This window comes from Mustela lutreola, chromosome 2 (assembly GCF_030435805.1).
Source record: "Mustela lutreola isolate mMusLut2 chromosome 2, mMusLut2.pri, whole genome shotgun sequence".
Lineage (NCBI taxonomy): Eukaryota > Metazoa > Chordata > Mammalia > Carnivora > Mustelidae > Mustela > Mustela lutreola.
The window spans coordinates 13,506,230-13,526,333 of NC_081291.1; the positions used below are offsets into that span (position 1 = coordinate 13,506,230).

At 53.9% G+C, this 20,104-nt stretch overlaps 1 protein-coding gene across 10 annotated transcripts in view; it reads left to right on the plus strand.

Annotated features, from left to right (window-relative positions):
- Window positions 1–20,104, plus strand: part of MYO9B (myosin IXB) — an 84,934-nt gene that overhangs the window by 16,744 nt on the left and 48,086 nt on the right. For all 10 annotated transcript variants that reach the window (XM_059160401.1, XM_059160404.1, XM_059160403.1 and 7 more), the window contains exon 2: window positions 1,843–2,738. In XM_059160401.1, the coding sequence (XP_059016384.1) occupies window positions 1,899–2,738 (840 nt within the window). In that variant the 5' untranslated portion in view covers window positions 1,843–1,898. The remainder of the gene's footprint in view (window positions 1–1,842; window positions 2,739–20,104) is intronic.

Consider the following 20,104-nt stretch of genomic DNA (forward strand, 5'->3'; position numbering starts at 1 on the left):
GAATCCGAAGCATCTCAGCCTCCAGTCGCCCCTCACACTCCTCTGCTGAGTCATGCTTCTGTCGAGGGTCCAAGGCCGCCAACTTTTTTTTTCCCTCTAGCAAACTTTTTCTGTAAAGGACTGGAAAATAGGTACATTTGGCTTTCAAGGCCTTAAGCTTACACAGCCTTGTCAAAACTGTTTAGCCCTGCTGATATAATAAAGGCAATCAGAGATGATATGTAAATGAATGGGCTACATTTCCAATAAAACTATCCACAGAAACAAGGAGTGGGCCTTCCATACCCTCTTCCCTCCTTTCACCTCCCTGTTGAACGAACTCCTCTTCATCCTTCAGAACCCCTCTTAGATGTTGCCACTCTCCTAAAGCCTTCTCTGGCTCTCAAGGGTTGTAACTTCTCGTTTGTGTGGTTGACACACTCTCACATTTGCATACCAGCCGCTTCCGCTGGGCTTTGAACCAAGGTCTGGTTCATCTTTGTATCCTCAGCTGCGCCTTAGGTGGCCCACACTGAGCCCACACAGGACCCACACTGCATTTGTGTCTCTGACTCCAAAACACAAAATGGACTGTTAGAAACATTGGCTGCATTTTCTTTTTCCTGCAATGTCTTAAGAAGCAAATGCATTTTTTTAAAGATTTTATTTATTTATTTGAGAGAGAGACAGTGAGAGAAAGCATGAGAGGGGAGAGATCAGAGGACAAAGCAGACTCCCCTTAGAGCTGGGAGCCCGAGGTGGGACTCGATCCCGGGACTCCGGGACCATGACCTGAGCCGAAGGCAGTTGCCCAACCAACTGAGCCACCCAGGCACCTGCAAATGCATTTTTTAAAAATAAAGTTTTATGTCAGAGTCATTTTAGATCTACAAAAAGTTGTAAAGACTGCACAGAGTCCCCTATACCCCTCCCCTAGCTTCCCCAAATCTTAGATGATCTTATAAACACCTTACATGATCAGGGCACATTTGTCCGACTAAGAGAGGGACATTGGTTTGCTGCTCTTCACCAGCCCCCTGATGTTATGTGGCTGTCACCGGTTCTTCCCATTCATGTCCTCTTTCTGGTTGAGGACCCCATCCAGGGAACCCCATTGGATTAAATTGTCATACCTCTCCAGTCTCCTCCTGTGTGGATGCTAACTCAGTCTTTCTGTGTTGCTTAAGACCTTGGCAGTCTTGGGGAAGACTGGCCAGGTGTCCAGCAGGATGCCTTTGATGTGGGTCTGTCTGATGGTCTTGTCACAATTGGAACGAGGGCATGGGTTCTAGAAGCAAATGCACTCTGAGCAGTTCTCCCAAACCAGTTTTTGGGGGCTCTCTCTGATGAATCCCCCCCCCCCCAGCTGATGGAGTTTCAGAATCCCTGAGTTTCGGGGCAGGTTCAGTCTTGCTCAACCCAGCATGCCTCCTGCTGCCCCGCATGTGTGTTGGGGACAAAACCAAGGCCCACGGGGGAGCTTGAGGAGCTTCTGGGGGAGGTTTTGTCAGAGAGAAGAGGCCAGGAAGGATGTGGGCTGGGAAGGGCTTGACCAAGAGGTGGTCATGGCTATTAGACTTGAAAATCTAAGAGGCTGACCCTGTGGGGAGGGGGGCAAGAACAGGGGTTGGGATGGAGCAAACTCTAGGGGACGAGTCTGGTCGTTTGCGGAGAGGGGGGCGGGAAGTGTCATGATGTCACTGTCCAAGAGTCACAAACCTTAGGCTGGGTCACATTTAGGGACAGACAGAGACTCTTGTGCTCTTTTTGCTTTTGGACAGAGTCCTGTCAGGGGCAAGGGTTGGGTGTCCCTTACCACCCCGCTCCACCACCACTCTGACCGTGCCACCCCCTCCCTTCCAGCTCCAGGACGCGCGCCCCGAGCCCGGGAGGCATGCTGAGGCCAGGCCGCCGGCAGGATGAGTGTGAACGAGGCAAGCAGCTCCGGCCGCGCGGGGCAGGCGGCCTACCACCTGCGCATCTACCCGCAGCTGGCCACCAGCGAGAGCCGGGCCTCGTGCCGCGTGACCGCCACCAAGGACAGCACCACTTCCGACGTCATCCAGGATGCCGTCGCCATCCTGCAGCTGGACGGCACCAAGTGCTACGTGCTGGTGGAGGTGAAGGAGACAGGCGGGGAGGAGTGGGTGCTGGATGCCAACGACTCGCCCGTGCACCGTGTGCTGCTGTGGCCCCGGCGGGCCCAGGACGAGCACCCGCAGGAGGACGGCTATTACTTCCTGCTGCAGGAGCGCAACGCAGACGGCACCATCAAGTACGTGCAAATGCAGCTGGTGGCCCAGGCCACAGCCACCCGGCGCCTGGTGGAGCGCGGCCTCCTGCCCCGGCAGCAGGCGGACTTTGACGATCTGTGCAACCTCCCCGAGCTGACAGAGGAGAACCTCCTGAAAAACCTCAGGCACCGCTTCCTGCAGCAGAAGATCTACACTTATGCGGGCAGCATCCTGGTAGCCGTGAACCCCTTCAAGTTCCTCCCCATCTACAACCCCAAGTACGTGAAGATGTATGAGAACCAGCAGCTGGGCAAGCTGGAACCACACGTGTTCGCACTGGCCGACGTGGCCTACTATGCCATGCTCCGGAAGCAGGTCAACCAGTGCATCGTGATCTCGGGCGAGAGCGGCTCGGGCAAGACGCAGAGCACCAACTTCTTGATCCACTGCCTCACCGCGCTGAGCCAGAAGGGCTACGCCAGCGGTGTCGAGAGGACCATCCTGGGCGCCGGCCCCGTGCTAGAGGTGAGCCGGGCCGTTGGTGGGAGGGGCCGGCCCTCTGCCTTAGAAAGCCTGGGTTTTGTTCTCGTTCTGGTCCAGTGAGACCACCACCCTCGGGCAGATTGTTGATTATGCTCGCTTTCGGTTTCCTAGAAACTGGGAGGGGCACTCAGCAAGCCATGTCGGGAGCACCAGGGCCGTGGGGTGACAGCTGGGCTAGGGGAAGTGTGGGGAGAGTCTCCGCTGTGGTTTTCACGGGAAGGAACAGGTCAGCTGGGGTCAGCAGGCTTAGGATTGGCTCGGTTGAATAATTCTAGGGATCTGAGAAACGGGGGCTATCCTGGTGGACTGGGACCTGGTCCTGGGGTGATCAGGGTAGGAGCTAGCGGCCCAGAGTGCCACAACCTAAGAAGAGACGTGGCGGTGGTGGATGGGCTCCGGAATGGCTTGTTTGCAGATGCAGAGCACAGCACACAATGGTTAGCTAGCTCTGGGAGGGGCAGTCCTTCTTCAAGGTCAGCCAGGTCCCCTGATCCAAAGTATCAGAATGTAGGGGGGGGAGGCCCCGATTAATACATGATTGATGCCTACGGGATAGTAGTCTATACTCCCGCTCCCAGAAAGAAAAGGGTGATGTGTCCAAACTGAGCGATTCACAGCTAGGTATAGTCGATGATGGAGCCCCTGGTACACAAGGCAGCCAGCAAGGCAGGATGCAGGCCTGGGGGCCAGGAGATAGTGACGCCGAGGGAGGGGGCCTCCTGGCATCACCATAAAGGCAGTGGGGGAGGAAGCACCCTCCATCACTAGACCCTCCGTCCAGTGTCCCCATTGGCCAGACTCAAGCCACGGGCAACACTGTGGCTGAGCCTTCTGGACGCAGGGGCGGTGGCAGTGATCACACAGCATCCCTCACTCTTGGAGTCTTGGGACCAGGTGCATCCATGTCTCTTGCCTTTTCCCGAATGCCACAGAGTTGGATTCATCCTGGCCGTAGCCTTTTCAGACCAGCTTCTTTCCGTTAGTAATAGACATTCAAGGTTCCTTAGTGGCCCGAGAGAGCTCATGTCTTTGTATCGCTGAGTAGTGCCACATCATCTGGGTGTGCTGTAGTCTGTCCCTCCACAGGACCCTAGACTGTCCTTTTGGCGGAGGGGGGACCTACCCATCCCAAAGGGTTGGCCTCTGACCTGTGCCTGATCCCCCTGACCTCCTAAGTCGAAGGCTGACGCAGCCCCCTTGCTGCCATGCAGATTCACCGAAAGGCTGTCTGGGCTTTGCCTGCCGAATACATTTCAGTTCTTCTTCCTTTCGGATGATCACTGAGATCATCAGCAAGAAATTAGTTGGGGTTGTGCAGTCTGACCCTGGACTAACACGTATAGCCAGCCAGTTTCTTCTGTATATACTTACAGTCGTTTTTTCATGCAAATGTTTTAAAAACTACAGAGTAATCAGCCACAAAGTGTGTTTTTCTCTTTAATGCTGTGTACCCTGCATGTCTTGCCTCCTTTGTTTTGATCATCTGTGTCTTCTGCAGATTACTCTGTGAGCATGTCTGCTGTGTACCAGGCACCGTTCTAGGCCCCTGGCTATGTGCTAGCCCAAACCTACACAAAGGGTCGCCCTAGTAATGAGGTGGCAGGCCGCAAAATAAGCAGCGGGCCTCATATGCCAGCCAGGTACCGATGAGAACAGCAGGCATGCCCAAGGAGGAAGGCATAAGGGAGGAGAGAGGTGACTCTGGGCGAGCTGGGCCCAGAAGGAGGTCTTGTGAGCCCACGCAAAGGCTGGGAGGCCAGACTGTGCCTCGAGCTAGAAAAAGGCAGGGGGCCTGCAGGGCATAAGATGGGGCCAGCGCAGAGTAAGCAAGGGGCAGAGCAGGAGGCAGTGGGGACAGGGAGGTGATAGGGAGGTGATGGGCAGATCGTTTGGGACCTTGTGAGCCACAGAGTGTGTGTGACTTGGGAGCTACGCAGGGTGTGTAGGGTGACCTGACTCCATCCCCACTCCAGAACTTGGCCTCAGCACCAGGCAGGGGCGCCGGCAGGTCAGAGATGAAATGGAGCAGGCCGTTGGTGATGTCAGCTGTGCGGGCACAAGATGGCGGATCTGGCATTTACCAAATCAGGTGTTCCACTGATTTACCTCTCACCGAACCGGGCAGGCGGGTGGCTGTGTCCCTGCTCCATGTGGACTCTGAGCCCAGAGGCCTCAACACAGCACGGTGAAGAGACAGGTTTGGCCCTGTGGTGCCATTTCCTTTCCTGGCCGAGGATCATGCAGGGTGGCAGGCTGAGATCCGATGGCTCCCGTAACGAATGGTCACAAACCGGGTGGCTTCGAACAACAGAAACCTCTTCTCTCCCAGAGAGGGATTCAAGGGAGTGTCCTGCCTGTCACCTCTTCCCGCTTCTAGAGGCTCTAACGTTCCTTGGTTCTTGGCCCCACCACTCTGCCCCGCCCCCCCTCCCCCCATTGCAGCCTCTGGCCACGTGGCCTCCTCTGACAGTGACGTCAGGCATTGGATTTAGGGCCCGCCCTAACCCAGAATGACCTCATCCTAACTAGTTACATCAGCAAAGACCCCATTTCCAAATAAGGCTCCATTCAGAGGGGTCCAGACATGGACATCGTTGGTGACAAGTCTGCCCACAGCAAGCCCCTGTGGGGTGAGCGAGAGCTTGGGAGCCACCCCGATGCCTCCTTCCCTGAGGGCTGCCCCTGATCAGTAGTCATCCTGGGAGCTCCTCCCCTGAAGTTGCCCCATGGGATTCTGGCACATTCTTGGAGGGCCATTAGTCACCCTTCTTGCCTAGTGTCTGCACCTCGTGAGTCAGATGCCCCCAACCCCGCCCGGCTGCCTCCCTCTGGCCTCCGCAGTGTGAGCCGGAGAGGCCAAAATTTCCCGAGTGGTTAGGGTAGAAGCTGCTGGAGGGCGGTGCCCACGCTGGCTTCCAAAACAGACTGGAGCCAAAACCACGTCATGGCCATAAACGTGCTTCCTGGGGCGACCGTTTGGAAAGGGAGAAGATTGTTTTAGTTTGGAGCTGGGCTTCTCAGCCAGAGCACCACTGACGTCTGTGGCTGCGCCATTCCCTGACGGGGCAGTCCTCTGCATGGCAGGATGCTGAGCCGTACTCCTGGCCTTCACCCAACAGATGCCAGCAATGCAGCCTACCCCTCCCCCCCCCCCACCGATGTGACAACTGAAAATGTCCCCAGACATCACGCGGTGTCCCCTGGGGACAGATTATTCCCCAGGTGGGAACGACAGTCTTAGAGTCACAGCTCTGGATCCCACGAGACCAAGTCTTTCCAGCGCTGACCGTTTAAAACTGTTCACAAGTTCCAGCCATTCTGAGCTAAGCCAAGGATCACTTTCTAATAACAGGAATAATTTGTTATTGTGCCTTTGGGTCCAGTTTCCAGATGGAAAACTGCCCATTTTAAAGATGAGGAATGATGGTCCGAGAAAGACATGCGGTGTGCAAATGCCCTGGGGCTACTGTCACAAAGTACCACAAACACGGGGTGGGGTGGGTGCTTGAAACAAACAGGAATTGATTTGTCACAGTGCTGGAGGTTGGAAGTCTAAAATTAAGTTGTGGGCGTGGTGGGATCCTTCTGGAGACTCTGAAGGGAGAATCTGTCCCAGGCCCTTCTCCGGCTTTTTGATGGCCACCAGCACACCCTTTGGTGTTTGTCACTCAGCTTGTGGTATCATCTCTCCTATTTTTCTGCCTCTACCTGCATGTGGTCTTCATCCCTTTGTGTCTCTGTCTGGTTTTCTTTCTCACGTAAGGACACTTGTCATTAGATTCAGGACCCACTGTAAATCTGGGTGATATCACCTCAAAATCCTTATTTTAGTTATATCTCCAGAATCCCTACTTCCAAATAAGGTTCCTTCATAATGGGTTCCAGGGAGAGTATCTTTGGAAGGGACATAAGTTAAACCACTGCCATCTGGGTTCCCCAGGCCACACCACAGGCAGCCATGGCTGGATGGTGGTGGGAACCCTGCTGGGGTCTGAGCCTGAGTTCATGGTACCTCTCTATGGTCTTCATGAAAGATTTCCTCTCACCTTGGCCAGGACTGAAGAAAGCCCAAGATTGACACCTCTTGTAGCATTTGGGACTTTTTCTCAGCTCCCTGAAAGGAGAAGTTGAATTGTTTTGAGGTTTGCATGTCGGCCTCCCATCCCCCCCACCGGTGCTGTGGGTTGCAGCTTCGCTGTGCAATTCTGACCAGAAAACAGGAAGGGGGCACTGTGGAAGCCAGTTCCAATCAGCTGATCTGCCTGCCACTGCAGTTAACTGTTACTATCACTTATGGTCACTGTTTCACACGATGTCACTAGGCCCTACTCTGCCTTCCCGCAGCCTGGCCTCTGCACTGCCTCCAGGAAAGTGACATTTGTGGGGGACTGTTGTTTTCTCTCAGAAACGCTGAGGGCGCAGCAGGCAGCCTCACTAGCATACTGAGGGACTTGGGGTCCTCCCTCCTGTGCGCTTGGGTCCACTGCCCATCCCGGGGGGCCCTCAGAGAACTTGGTGACTCTAGACGCAGCCACCGAGGCCTTGGCCGCAGGGCTGGCCACAGAGCGTGCCCAGGCATGCTCTTCTCCCCAGGCCCGCAGACCTCAGCGTCAGGGCCTCAGGGCCTCAGGGTTGGTGTTCTCTTTCCTGAACTGTACCAGCATTTGCTGATGTGCACAGGGTTTTAATTTCGAAAGCAGAAATGAAACAAGGATGCTTGCTTGCTGGCTGGGCCATTTTCCCAAGCAGTCAAAGGCTGGGGTTCTGAGCCTTCGCGTAGCCACTGTGACCTGGCACACAGAGGTGGGAGGCTGAGACACCCTGAGCCACCTGCCACACCAACAGGGGGAGGCCAGTGACCTGGGACAGCAAGATGTGGGACCCAGGGGGGCCTGGAGCTCACCGCTGCCCCCAACTCAAAGCTAGGGGCCCTGAAGGACCCAGTCCTGGGACTAGTGTCGACGCCAACCTCAGTCCTGAGCACCAGTCCCCTTTTAGGACCCACAACCCCAGTCTCATGTGGCCCCAGGAGGCTCCTAGCCCCCCTCCACCCACCAGGCTGCTAGGTCTGTTCCCACGACTATGTATTAACACGGGTTCAGCTCACCCAGAGAGGTCACCCAGAACCATTCGCCATTATCCACTGTGCCGTTTGCACTCAGGGACGCCTGCCCAGGCCATACCCTTCATTCCCACAACTGCACGGACGGGCCAGCCTCTGCCCAGTGTTAGGGGCACACAGGGGAAGCCACTCGGCCAGGGTGACAGAGGTTCCAGAAACAAGGTTCCAGAAACAGGGGTCCATATGCTTCCACGGTTAGGGTTGAGCTTTCCTGAGACCTACTTCACCCATTTGAAGCGTACGATTCAGTCATGTTCAGTACATCAATTTATGTTGTGCAGCCCTCAGCTCTCTCTAGTTCTAGAACATTCCCATCCCCCCAAAAAGAAACACCACGAGCAGTCACTCCCCATCGCTCTCCCCCAGCCCCTGGCAACCACGAGTCGACTTGCTCTCTCCGTGGAATTGCCTGTTCCGGGCGCTTCCTATCAGCGGGATCCGACACTGTGTGGCCTTTTGTGTCTGACTCCTCTCACTCGGCGCGATGTTCTCGAGGTGCACCCACGCCGTAGCATGAATCAGGGCTTCATTCCTTTCTATAGCTGAGTAATACTCCGTCCTGCGGCTAAGGCCCCACTTTGTTCCTCTCTCACCAGTCGTCCCAGGACTGCATTCCTTCATCCGGCTGAGTCTGCAGTTGGCTTTCCTCCTGCGCCCTGGCCCCTCCCTGCCCTGGCCAGGCCCCGCCCCCCCCCCAGTGACAGGAGGATGGATGGGAGGATGAAAGGGATCATCGGGGAGGATGGGGGTGGACCGGAGCAGTGGAGGCGCTTGTGCTTGCCCGGCCAGCAGCCTGCTCTGGACATTTGGGGCCCTCCTGGGTGGATCGAGGGCAGGATGGGGCCGGTAGACACGCCTGGGTCATCATCTTCTGTCCGTCCATGTCACCCATCTGTGTGTGCCCGCAGCACCTGCTAAGAGGATAGCAGGCAGAGGGAGGCTGGCAGTCAGTGGGCAGTGAGCACACAGGGCCAGCCACCCAGGGCCCCCGGCGGCAGATGAGAACATTCACGTACGCTGTTGGCGGGACAGGGTCCGAGGTGGCCGCACAGTCTGCCTGGAGCTGCTTCTGGGGGCTGATGTGGACTGCTGTCATCCGGGGGAGGACCTGAGCACGGGCAGCACAAAGATCCCTTGCCCCCAGTGCTTTTGGGCCTTAGAGGTAGTCCAGTCACGTGACCCAACAGGCTCCACGGGCAGAGGGGCCACGAGCAGGTGGCCGGCTGGGGTGCCTCTTGGCTGGGTGCTGCCCCCTGCCCTTTGTGTGTTAGCAGCGGGGGGGGGGGGGCATCGAGCTTGCCAGAAGGAGCCAGGGTTGAGAAAGGGACAGGTGGCCAAGGACAGACCTCCAGGGGCCCCTTTCAGGGCATGGGCCACACAGCAGGGAGGAGGCCCAGGATGGGGAGCAAGGAGGGAAGAGGTTGGTGTCGCACACCCACAAGGAAGACCCAGAGCCCTTGCAGCAGGAGACGTGTTTGGGGCAGCAGCCTTTATCTGGTACCCCTCCCCTTCCCAGATCTGAGGGCCCCCAAAGCCAGGATGTGTTTACTGGACGTGGATATGGAGGTGTTTTGGGGTGAGAGTCCTAAGAACACTTGTTCGTTGGGTCCGTCGAGGGGAAGCTTGGCTGCTGGTAGGGGGTGGGGCCTGGGCTAGAGAGGGCCTAAGGCAGCAGCATGAGATGTTCTAGAGTATGCTGACCAGACAAGTCCAGGGTGAGTCTGGGTTCACAGGCCACCTTGGGCCTTGGGCTGGAGTCCCCAGATACTCCTGAGTTGGGGTGAGCTCCAGTGGGTATGCAGCTTAGCCGGGGGAGTGGGACAGACTTAGAGCTCCCAGAAGGCATCCACCGCACGCCAGCTCAAGCTGTTCTGGGCCATCCTTGAGGCCGGGTGGCTGGAAGGTCACCGATGCGAACAGCAGCGTCAGCCATCAACAGGGGAGGGAAAAGGAGAGCCGGGGTGGAGTCCCGGGGCAGTGGGCCTTGTAGGGAGATTGGGTGGTGCAAGAATGAGAGAAGGTGCTAGAGCCCGGGCTGCTGAGAGCCCAGGAGGCAGGTGGGTCCCCCTCGGGTGGGTGCACAGAGTAAGGAGTCAAATCTCTGGCTGATTCTGTCCCCAGTATGGCCTCCCCGGGGGACTCATTGGCGGGAGCAGGGAGTCCAGGTCGGCAGAGCAGCCTGAAGGAAGGTAGGAGCTAAAGCCAGAACCTGGAGCAGGAAGGGGGTGGGGCAGGGCAAAGCCCACAGGGGCCAAGAGGATGAGCAACGCCTGTGTGGGGTCGTGTGGGGTCGGCTTCAGACCTTGCAGATAGAAACACACAGAGATGGAGGCCACCCACGTGGGGCCGGATCACTCCCCGTCGTAAGAGCCATCCTGTATGCTAGAGGACGTTGAGTGGCAAACCTGGCCTCGACCCATCACATGCGAGGAGCAGTCCCCACTCCGGTCAGGACAACCAGAGCAGTGTCCAGGCATCACCAGATGTCCCCCGGTAGGGCTGAGTCGCCCCCACTGACAGTCAGTTTTAGCTTAACTGCATGCCAAGAGCGATTTCAGTGGCACAGATGTTTTATACCCAAATTACTTCAGATTTTTTTTAATTTTTGTTTATTTATTTATTTTTTTGGTAACATTACACCATTGTGCTTACACATCAACTATATTCAGCCCCGGCACTCAGGGCAGCTGGCAGGCAGGGGTCCAGTCTCCTGCTGGCTTTCTTGGTCATTCCCGGAAAGAGGAGGCCAGTGCTGCTTCAGCCAGAGCCTCCCAAATGGTCACAGCCCCCCATCCGCCCTGCCCTGAGACCAGAAATCACCTCTCGTCTTTGTTGCCACCCGAATACACTTGGGTTTGGCCTTGGAGTTGGCCCTTGAGTAACATCTTAAAAGGGATATTTTACGAGCTGCTTGTCGATAACCAAAAAATGCAGTTGCCTCACTCGAGGCCCCCCAGAGCCGAGAAGTCACACGCTCGCTCCCTGCAGGTCTGACTGCAGGGACCTCCATGAGAGCAGGCGAGTGGGTTTCTGTTGCGGTTCGGGCTGCTTCCTAAAACCTGGAATTCCGTCATCCCTCCCCCCCTGTCTTCCTGGTGTGACTTTCAGAACCTAACAGCAAGTGTTGTGGTTTGCCTCATGTCTCCTTCAAGTGAGTCCCCAGCAGGAAGCCCGCCCGGCCCACCATCGTGGTTTGTACCACTGGGGAGCACACATGGTTCTCTGCCCCAATTTGGCAAAATCATGACACATTTTGTCACTGCTTTTGGTTCTACCCAGGTGCTTTTCTTTGCTTTTTTTCATAAAATGCTGCTGCTGCTCGTCTAAAGTATCTTTTTTCCTTATTTGAAGTATGATTTCTTTTTGTACGTAGCAGGAATTGGCAAACTATAGCCCGCAGGTTAAACCTGCCAGGACCTGTTGCTATAAATAAAGTTTTATTGGCACATAGCCATGCCTCCTCATTTACGTATTGTCTGTGGTGGATTTTCACCCTGCCTTTCACAAAGGCTGAGCGCAGAGCCTTTGCAGCAGAGACAACCAGAGAGCCCACAAAACCAAGCATGTCTGCCACTTGACCCTCAATAGGAAAGGTTAGCTGACCCCTCATACCTGTACATTCACGTAGAACATTCTGGAACTTGCCACAGTTAACTTTCTTCATGCCCTCTTCTCACCCTCTGCTCAGCAATTCTTCCTCAAATGTAGGAAACCAGGTTTCCACCCTCATTCTAGAGAACTGCTATCACCAACCGAAATCTTTCTGCATTTTCTATTCACGCCAGGTATAGATACGTGCGTTCGTAAACATCTACCCATAGCGGAGTGTGTAGTATTGTGACTTGTAATAAGTAGATGTTTGGTTTAACTCCTGTTCCTGGCCCAGAACTCTGAAAAGTGATGAGAATAACAAGGCGGTTATATCAACGAGGTGATTTCTGGAATGCACCTAAGGATGGGGGCTGGTTGCCAGGGGAACTAACCACGTGATTAAAAGGTTGGAACTTTCAGCCATGCCCCTGACCTCTCGGGAGGGGAAGAAGAGCCAGAGGTTGAAATCAGTCAGCAACAGCCAATGATTTAACCTGCCGTGCCTATGTGATGGAGCCTCCAGAAGAACACAAAGGGAGGGAGTCGAGGGCTTCTGAGCTGGTGACTCCGTGGAGGTGCTGGGAGGGTGGCGTGCTCGGGACATGGCAGAGTCCCTCATACCCTGCGCCATGTGTCTCCTCCATCTGGCTAGTCCTGAGCTTTAACCTTTTATAAGAAACCGGAAATGGAGCGAATAAACTGGTTTCCCAGGTTCTGCAAATCGCTCTTGCAGATTCATCAACCCCGAAGAGGGGGGTGTAGGAACCTCTGACGGATAGCCAGTCGGTCGGAAGCATGGGTAACAACTTTCCAGGTGGCCTCCGAAGGGGGGAGTATATGCAGACTTCGGAGGACTGAAACCTTAACCTGTGGGAGCTGCTACTGTCTCAGGGGAAACTGTCAGAATTGAGTTGAATCGTAGGACACCCAGCCAATGTTGGAGGAGAGCTTGGTGTGGGAGAAAAAAACCCACACATCAGAACTGGAGTCAGACTGCAGAGTCTTTTTTTTTTTTTTTTTTAAGATTGTATTTATTTATTTGAGAGACAGCAAGAGAGCACAAGCAGAGGGAAGGGGCAGAGGGAGAGGGAGTAGCAGGCTGTCCTCCAAGCAGGGAGCCCGACGTGGGGCTCGATCCCAGGACCCTGGGCAGGATGTGGGGCAGACGCTTAACAGACTGAGCCACTGAGGCACCCCAGAACTATACAGTCTTGGTGGTTTGGAGGGGTCAGGAAAGGAGGACTGGGATGTAGATATTCCAGAAAGTTCAGCAAGGCCAGCTCCAGCCTGGGCCTCTGTATGGGGCTTCTTGCTCTCAGGCTCTCCCACTCTGTGTCTCACAGGCAACCGAGAGTGCTTTAATAGCCAGCATCTTTGAGCTCTGGCTGAGGGTGGTGGGGGCCGTGTGGGGCCCCTCAGAGGGTTTCCAGCTGTACCGTGGGCCCTGAGGCCTCTTGCACCCTTGTCTGCAGGGCATTGCCGTCTGCCGGAGTCACAGAGTGAGACCCCAATCCCACCTGGACGCCCCCCACCACCCCCACAACAATCCCTAGGTCCTCCAGGAGCTGCTCGGAGAAGCAGCACGAAGGCACTAGAGCTGTTGGGGCCGGGCCGGAAGTGTGCACGCAGGGCTCGGGCACTACTGAAGGAAGCTAGCTAGCGTCTGAGGTGTGAGACGTGTGCCCCGCAGCCTTGCTGGGGCTCACAGCTGGGGCAGGATGACTCAGCCAGAGAGAGGAGCATGAGGACGAGTTTCTGGTGGCCCAGGGTGGGGCTAGCCACGTTCCCAGCCCTGGGGCTTCATGCAAACCAGCAGTACGGGTACTGCCCCATCACTGCAAGGATGTCCCGAGAGGCAGAAAATGGGGAGCCGCTACCAGGAGCCACCCGGATCAGAGACAGGGGAGAGAGGTGGGGCGACAGAGAGTCAGGGGACTCAGCCCAGCTGCAAAGTGGGAGGGATTGCAGAAAGATGAGAGGGTGTCTGGGGGACCTAAGGAGAGCATAGGAGTGTCCTATGGCAATGGTGGCCGGGGGGGGGGGTGTTGGGATTTGCGGAGAAGCACCAGGGAAGGGGTGACCATCTGGAAGGCGGGTCTCACTGATGCTCTTGTCCCTCCTGTGCCCTATGGACCTGGGGCTGCCTTCCTGGTCTGCTGCCCTAAAAAAGTGTAGGGCCCTGACACTGTGAGGCCATCAAAGGGTATTTTAGACAAAAGGGGCACTTATATTTTTGGGAACACTGTGTCTAAGAGAAAAGTGAAATTATGGGCTGTATTTTAAGCACCCAGAAATTTGGAATTTCCTTGGAATTTACAGGAAAGGTTGATTAAAAGGCATAGGAGAGCTCGGGCCTGGGACACCCCTGCCACAGCCACCGCCCTTTCCGAATGTTCTGGACAGTGTGCTGCACCAGGACTGGATGGGGCTGGGGAATTTCTGTCCATCTACCAGCTACATCTGCCTTGGTGTTTGGGGCGGGAACACAGCTGGGCCAGAAGCAACCACATAGCCTGGCAGCTGATTCGTTTCCTAGCGATTATCCAGGATAGAGGGACTCCAGTGCCCCATCCCCAGCGTCACCGGGAAGCCACCCTCTGAAATGTCCTCTTTGTCCATCAGCCACCAGCTGGCCACAGCCAACTGCCAAGGCCAGGCCCTGCAAGACCCCAGTTACCTGAGGCTCATGGTCACCTGCCCAGCTACTGACCAGCCCGGGAACCCCAGCCTGGGGTTGCCGACCGGCTTTTCTTGCAGGGAGGGGAGGTGGCACCACTCGGCAGCAGATACTAGGCCCAGAGTCCTCCATGAGGTGGGCCCTCAGGGGAAGCTACATGGTGTCGTCACCCCCATAAGGTGACCCCTGAGAACGTAGAGTTCTGTTGAGCCGTCTCTGACTGCACGTTCTCCAGGACAGCTGATTTTTTAACAAAGTCCAAGGCTCAGTTCTCAGCCAGGGTGATTCTGTCCTGAGGGCACTTTTGACCATATCTGCAGACTGGCATCTCGTGGCCAGAAGCCAGGGGTGCTGCTCGGCCCTCCAGTGCACAGGGCAGCCCCCTCCACACGGAAGAGCCTGTCCCCAAAGGCCAGCAGTGCCAAGGGCAAGCAGTCTGCTGGAGTTTAGAGATGGTGAGCCACAGGGGGAGAGAGAAGATGACAAGGACACACAGCCCCAGAGGGAACATCTTCAGTTCTGCCAAAGTGCCCAGACCAGTCCTTGCCCTTCCGTATGTAACCACGCCCCCTTGCGCCAAAATTTACCGCCTGCCAGACTTCAGACTTCAGAGCTGCCCCTGCCAGGAAGCCAGGAAGACAGGAGCGGGACCAGTTAGCCCAGCTCTGCTGCCCACATGCTGTGTGACTCACGGCAAGGTGACCTCTCTGCTCCGTCTCTTTCCTGATCTCTCACCCCAGGACCTTTGCATGCACTACACTCTCAGTCTCGAATGCCCTTGCTCCCAGTAATCTGCTAAGTCCCACCCCAAGGCCTTCTGGGAGAGTCAAAGATCTAGAGTGTCACATGACCAGCAGAGTCCTGCCACAGAGCCAGCAGCACACAGCGTGGTCCTCCTGGGCTCAGGTCAGCACCATTCATGGTTCCCCCCAGACCCAGGGCAGATTGAGTTCACCCACCAAGGCAGGCCAGGGTGTTGAGGGGATACAGTGGAGATCACTCAGTCGCAAAGAGTAATAAGTCACAGACAGCTGCTGTAAAGCAGATGAACCACGAAAACAGCATGCTGGGTAAAAGAGGCCAGACACAAAAGGCCATGTAAACTGTGATCCCATCCATATATGTCCCAAACAGGCAAGTGCAGAGAAACAGAAAGCAGATTAGCAATTGCCAGGGCTGAGGGAGGGGGATGGGGAGTGACTGCTCATAGGGACAGGGTTCTCTTTTGGGATGATGAAATGTTCTGGAACTAGGTAGAGGTGACAGTTGCCACAACATGGCGAACATACCAGAGGCTGCCAAATTGCACATTAAAATGATTAAAATGGTGAATCTGATGTCATATGAACTTCATAGTTAAAACAGAAACGCAGAGTGGTCTCTGCCTATCTGGAACACGACCTGTGGGGACCCGCTGCATTCCCCCCTCTGGTCCCCTCCCATAGATCTAGTACCCTGCTGCCATCAGTAGCTAGAGCGGGGAGGGTTATAATGAGTACAAGTCTCGGGCCAAATTCTCCAGACGCAACTTTGTAGACAGGAGCCCAGACATCCTCAAGCCTAGAGTCCCGCTGGCTCTGGCCTCTTCAGTGGCTTTAGGCACACCTGAGTGTCTCCATCTCCCTGAGCCTCATCCCTAAAGAACAGGCCACAGGACCCTTAAATGGAATTTCTCCAGCAAGGGAGGCAAATGTCTCAAATGTTCTATCCAGCCTACTCTTCTGTCCATGGAAGCCCGTTTGGAACATTTCCTTATGCTAACTGCTAAAACTCCAGATGCTGAGCAATGGGAAAGTTGGCCAGAGTCAGTTGGCCTTGGCCGCTCCAGGGTCTGTATTCTGGGTGAGGTCACCGCCCTTATAGAGGGACTTGGACTCTCAGTCCACAGGCTGATTCTACCAAGGCCTCCATAGTCAATATTTCCAGATTTTAGAACCATGCAGTCTATGTCTCAAGGACTTGGCATTGGCCTCATCGAGCAAAAGCAGGCACAGATAATCCAGATGAATGGGGGGCCGTGTGCCAATAAAATTGTTTACAAAGACAGGTGGTGGGAGAGAAGCATCAGACAGATCCACACTGAAGAGCCTTTCGCAGAATACCCAGCCAGTCCTCAGAACCTTCCAGGTCTCAAAAACAAGGAAGGGCTGAGAAACCTGATCTGAAGACCCCAAAGAGACAAGATGACTAAACGTGATAGGGAATGCTAGATGGGATCCTGGAACCGAACAGGGATATTTGGGGAAAGCTGAGGATATCTGAATAAAACGTAGACTCAGTTAATAACAGTTTATCAATCAGTATTGGTTTGTTAGTTCTGTCAAAGGTAACTTTAATAGGGGAAACTGGGGGTACCTGGGGGGCTCCTTCAGTTAGGAGTCCGGCTCTGTTTCGGCTCAGGTTCCATGCTCAACACAGAGTCTGTTTGTCCCTCTCCCTCTGCTCCTTCTCTCTCTCTCTCCCTCCCCCAGAATAAATAAATAAAATCTTAAACAACAACAGCAACAAAAAATCAGGGACACTGAATGTGAGGTACACAGGCATTTGCTGAAATATTCTTACAATTTTTTGTAGATCCAAAACTATTTTAAAATTAAAAGTTTATATCTTTCATAAAAAGACAGCCAGATGGGGCCTGTGGGGCATAGTCTGCAGACCCAGGACTTAGTTAAGCTCCTACCACCTTGATGAGATGTTCACAGTAAATCTCAGACAGGGAAGACTCTGGCAAACTGAACTTGGACCTCTCATACCTACCCTAGAGGTACTTCCTTCTCATAACAAACCCTAAAGCCATAGTTTTCATCCTTCCTTGAATCAGAAGAACCCCTCGGGCTCTGGTTTAAGAATGTTAGATCCATAAAAAATAAAAAAAAATAAAAAAAAAAAAAAAAAGAATGTTAGATCCTTGGCCTTTTCAGAAATGCTGCAGGTCTAGGATGGGGCCCAAGACTCTGAATCTTTAACAAGCCCCCCAGCTCAGAGTTGGGGTATCCACCTTTCTCTCCTCCCTAACCCCCCAGAGTGTCACAGTTGTGGTGACTTGCTGTGAGGGAAGCGGCCACTGAAGTCTTGGCAATTCTTTCTTTTCTTTTTTTTATTAAGATTTTATTTATTTATTTTTTTAAAGATTTTATTTGTTTATTTGACAGACAGAGATCACAAGTAGGCAGAGAGGCAGACAGAGAGAGAGAGAAGGGGAAGCAGGCTCCCTGCTGAGCAGAGGACCTGATGCGGGTCTCCATCCTAGGACCCTGGGATCGTGACCTGAGCCGAAGGCAAAGGCTTTAACCCACTGCGCTACCCAGGTGCCCAGTCTTGGCAATTCTGATTCCCCACTGCTGTAAGCAGGGAGCCCCACCATGACAGGCTTGTCCAGCCCAGGTATGGAGGATGGGTTCGAAGGCTGCCACTTCCTCAGGAATGTGGAGAGTGTATAGTACCTGCAGAAGAATAGAGAGATGCTCTGGAGACCCTCCAGCACCCCCTTGGGAGCTCACATTTCCTCATGCATGCAAATGCTTGGCTTTGCTGCAGAGAACATACCAGACACCTTTGCTCTTCTCATCATTGGCACCAGAGTCTGTGTCATTTGTGAACTGGCTAGGGAAGCAGTCGTCCCCCCAAGATGAAACCTTCCATAATGAACAACCCACTTACAAAATGGGTCCCCTACTCACAGTCTCCTCCAAGCTCAGCAGCCCAGGAGTGTGCTCTATTCCAGGTGCCTCCCGCCCCCCAAACGCCACTCAGATCAGCTGTAAAGTGAGATTGAAAAGTCCTGCAAAAGGTGCAGGATTTCAGGAAGTCATCAGGTGACCCGGGCAATTGGTCTGACTCCAGTCACTCAGCCTCGCCAATGAGCAGCAGGTGGGGAAGAGAGCTAATCAGCCTGGACTTCAGAAGGGAATGAGTCTGTCATCTGCCTATTAAAAGGAGAGGATTTTCAGCTTGGCTCACACAGCTGGGTCCCTACCTTGCTGAATGAACAAGGCACACTTAAACCAAAGCAGTTCAGGGAGCCAAAAATAAAAAGACAGGCCCAGATGTAGCAGGCAGATGGAAACAGGAGCAAACATGTCCTCCTCCTTTGGACACAGAGGAGGCAGAGTTCAGAGCTCTGGAAGTTAATGTGACAAAGAAGATTCATCATAAGACCTAAAACCTCAATTTACACTTAAAGTATAATAGTTGGCAATATCTGTGCACCAAACAACACAGCTGCTGCCTTCACCAAGTGGAAATTCTAGAAGATTCTGGGAGAAACAGCCATAAACATGTAGCAAGAGACTCATTAAGTGGATAGCAAATCAGCAGCAATATTATATCCCCAGTAATATGCCCAAGCCATGTGTTTAAGCAGATCTATGGACCTATAAGAGAATAGATAAGAAATATTCATAGAGCATTCACTAGACTCATTCCTATATCAGGCCATGGAGAAAGCATCTAGAACTTCCAAAAGTAAGAACTGTGACAAGCAGCACTCTTAACAATGCAGTGAAACTAGAAATTAATTCTTCAAAGGCCCTTGCAGATGGAAATTTCTTTCAGAAAGAAACTGTAAATCTCTGTAAAACAGCTCTTGGATGAAGGGGGATCTGTAAACCAAAATTACAGATTTCCTAAAAATCCATGACCGGAACTCTATGTTATCAGAATCCACAGGACTATGTAAAGCAGTACCAAGAGGGCAATTTGTAGCCGTAAACACTTTATATTCATAAATAAGAGTGAATGAAAGTAAGTGAGTTAGTTTCCTAGCTCAAAAACCTGAGAAAAAGAACCAAGTAAACCCCAGAGAGAATGATTTGGCTGTTGAAATGGATGAGATGAGCCCTCGGGGATCCTGATGAATTCCTCAAATGTTTTAGATGCCCTAAGAACCAAGCAAGGCTCTCCCCATCAAAGCTTGATCTGTTCTTTACTCTCTGTGATCTGGCACGTGGTTTCATTATAACCTAAACAAAAATTTAGTGAAATATCAGATACAATAACTTGTTTCATACTTGGTTTCTTTTTCATCTTCCTCTTCCTTTTTTTTTTTTTTTAAAGATTGCCTGATCCCATGCCCCTGCATGGTTTGCTTGAAACTTTGGTCCTTGGGAGGAAATCTATCCATTTCAAAGAGCCTGTTCTGGTCCCAGGAGCCCTTGCTGGTTTTCAGTGTTTCTGTCTGAACTGGTCGTTGGTACCAGTGCAGATAAGAGTGACAGACCCATTAAAAACCGGGGGCACGGAGGTAGACTGAGCATCCCGTCGCATTGTCACTTGGCTCTCTGCAGATGCCTGCTGTCCCTTCACCTGTCCGTCCAGCAGCTGGCTGTTGAGAGCCCACTGGGTGCCCCCAAGTCCCACGGGCAACAGGAAGGAAACAGAATCCAGGCAGAGACCAGGGGTCAGCAGGGCCCTGGAAAGCCTCCACTTCCTCATCTGAAAATCGGGAGCCATGAGGTTGAATGTGACCCCTCCACTTCCTGCCCCGCACCCGCAGACCCCCAGAGCCTATAGTGCCACCTACCTGGGCAGGCTGGCAGTGGTGGCGGGTTGGGGGGAGGGTCCTACCTCCCACCTCCCGGCCACCGTCCTCACCCCTTCCCATCGTCATTCTTGTGCTCGCCTGGCATCTTCCCTCTTAGAGCCAGCCCCCGCTCCCTGTATGACAGTTCTCTGGAAAGCGCTTCAGCTGTATTTCTCACTTCCCCACCTCCTGTGATCCTGCTGGCCCATCCCACCCTCCCCTCTGTGCTTTAAGGTCCTGCTTCTCCAGGTCCCCACTGTGCCCTGGGAGACCAGTCAGTCGCGCTGACGCTCACGTGCTCTCACGTTTGCCTGCCCTGTGTCCCGCGTGTCAGGCTCTTCTCCTGCCCGTGGAACAGAGAGCCCCTCGAGCAGTGGCCCGTCCTGGAAAGGACCCCAGGGTCTGTATTTTCAGCTCTGCCGCTATGGTCCCGAGAG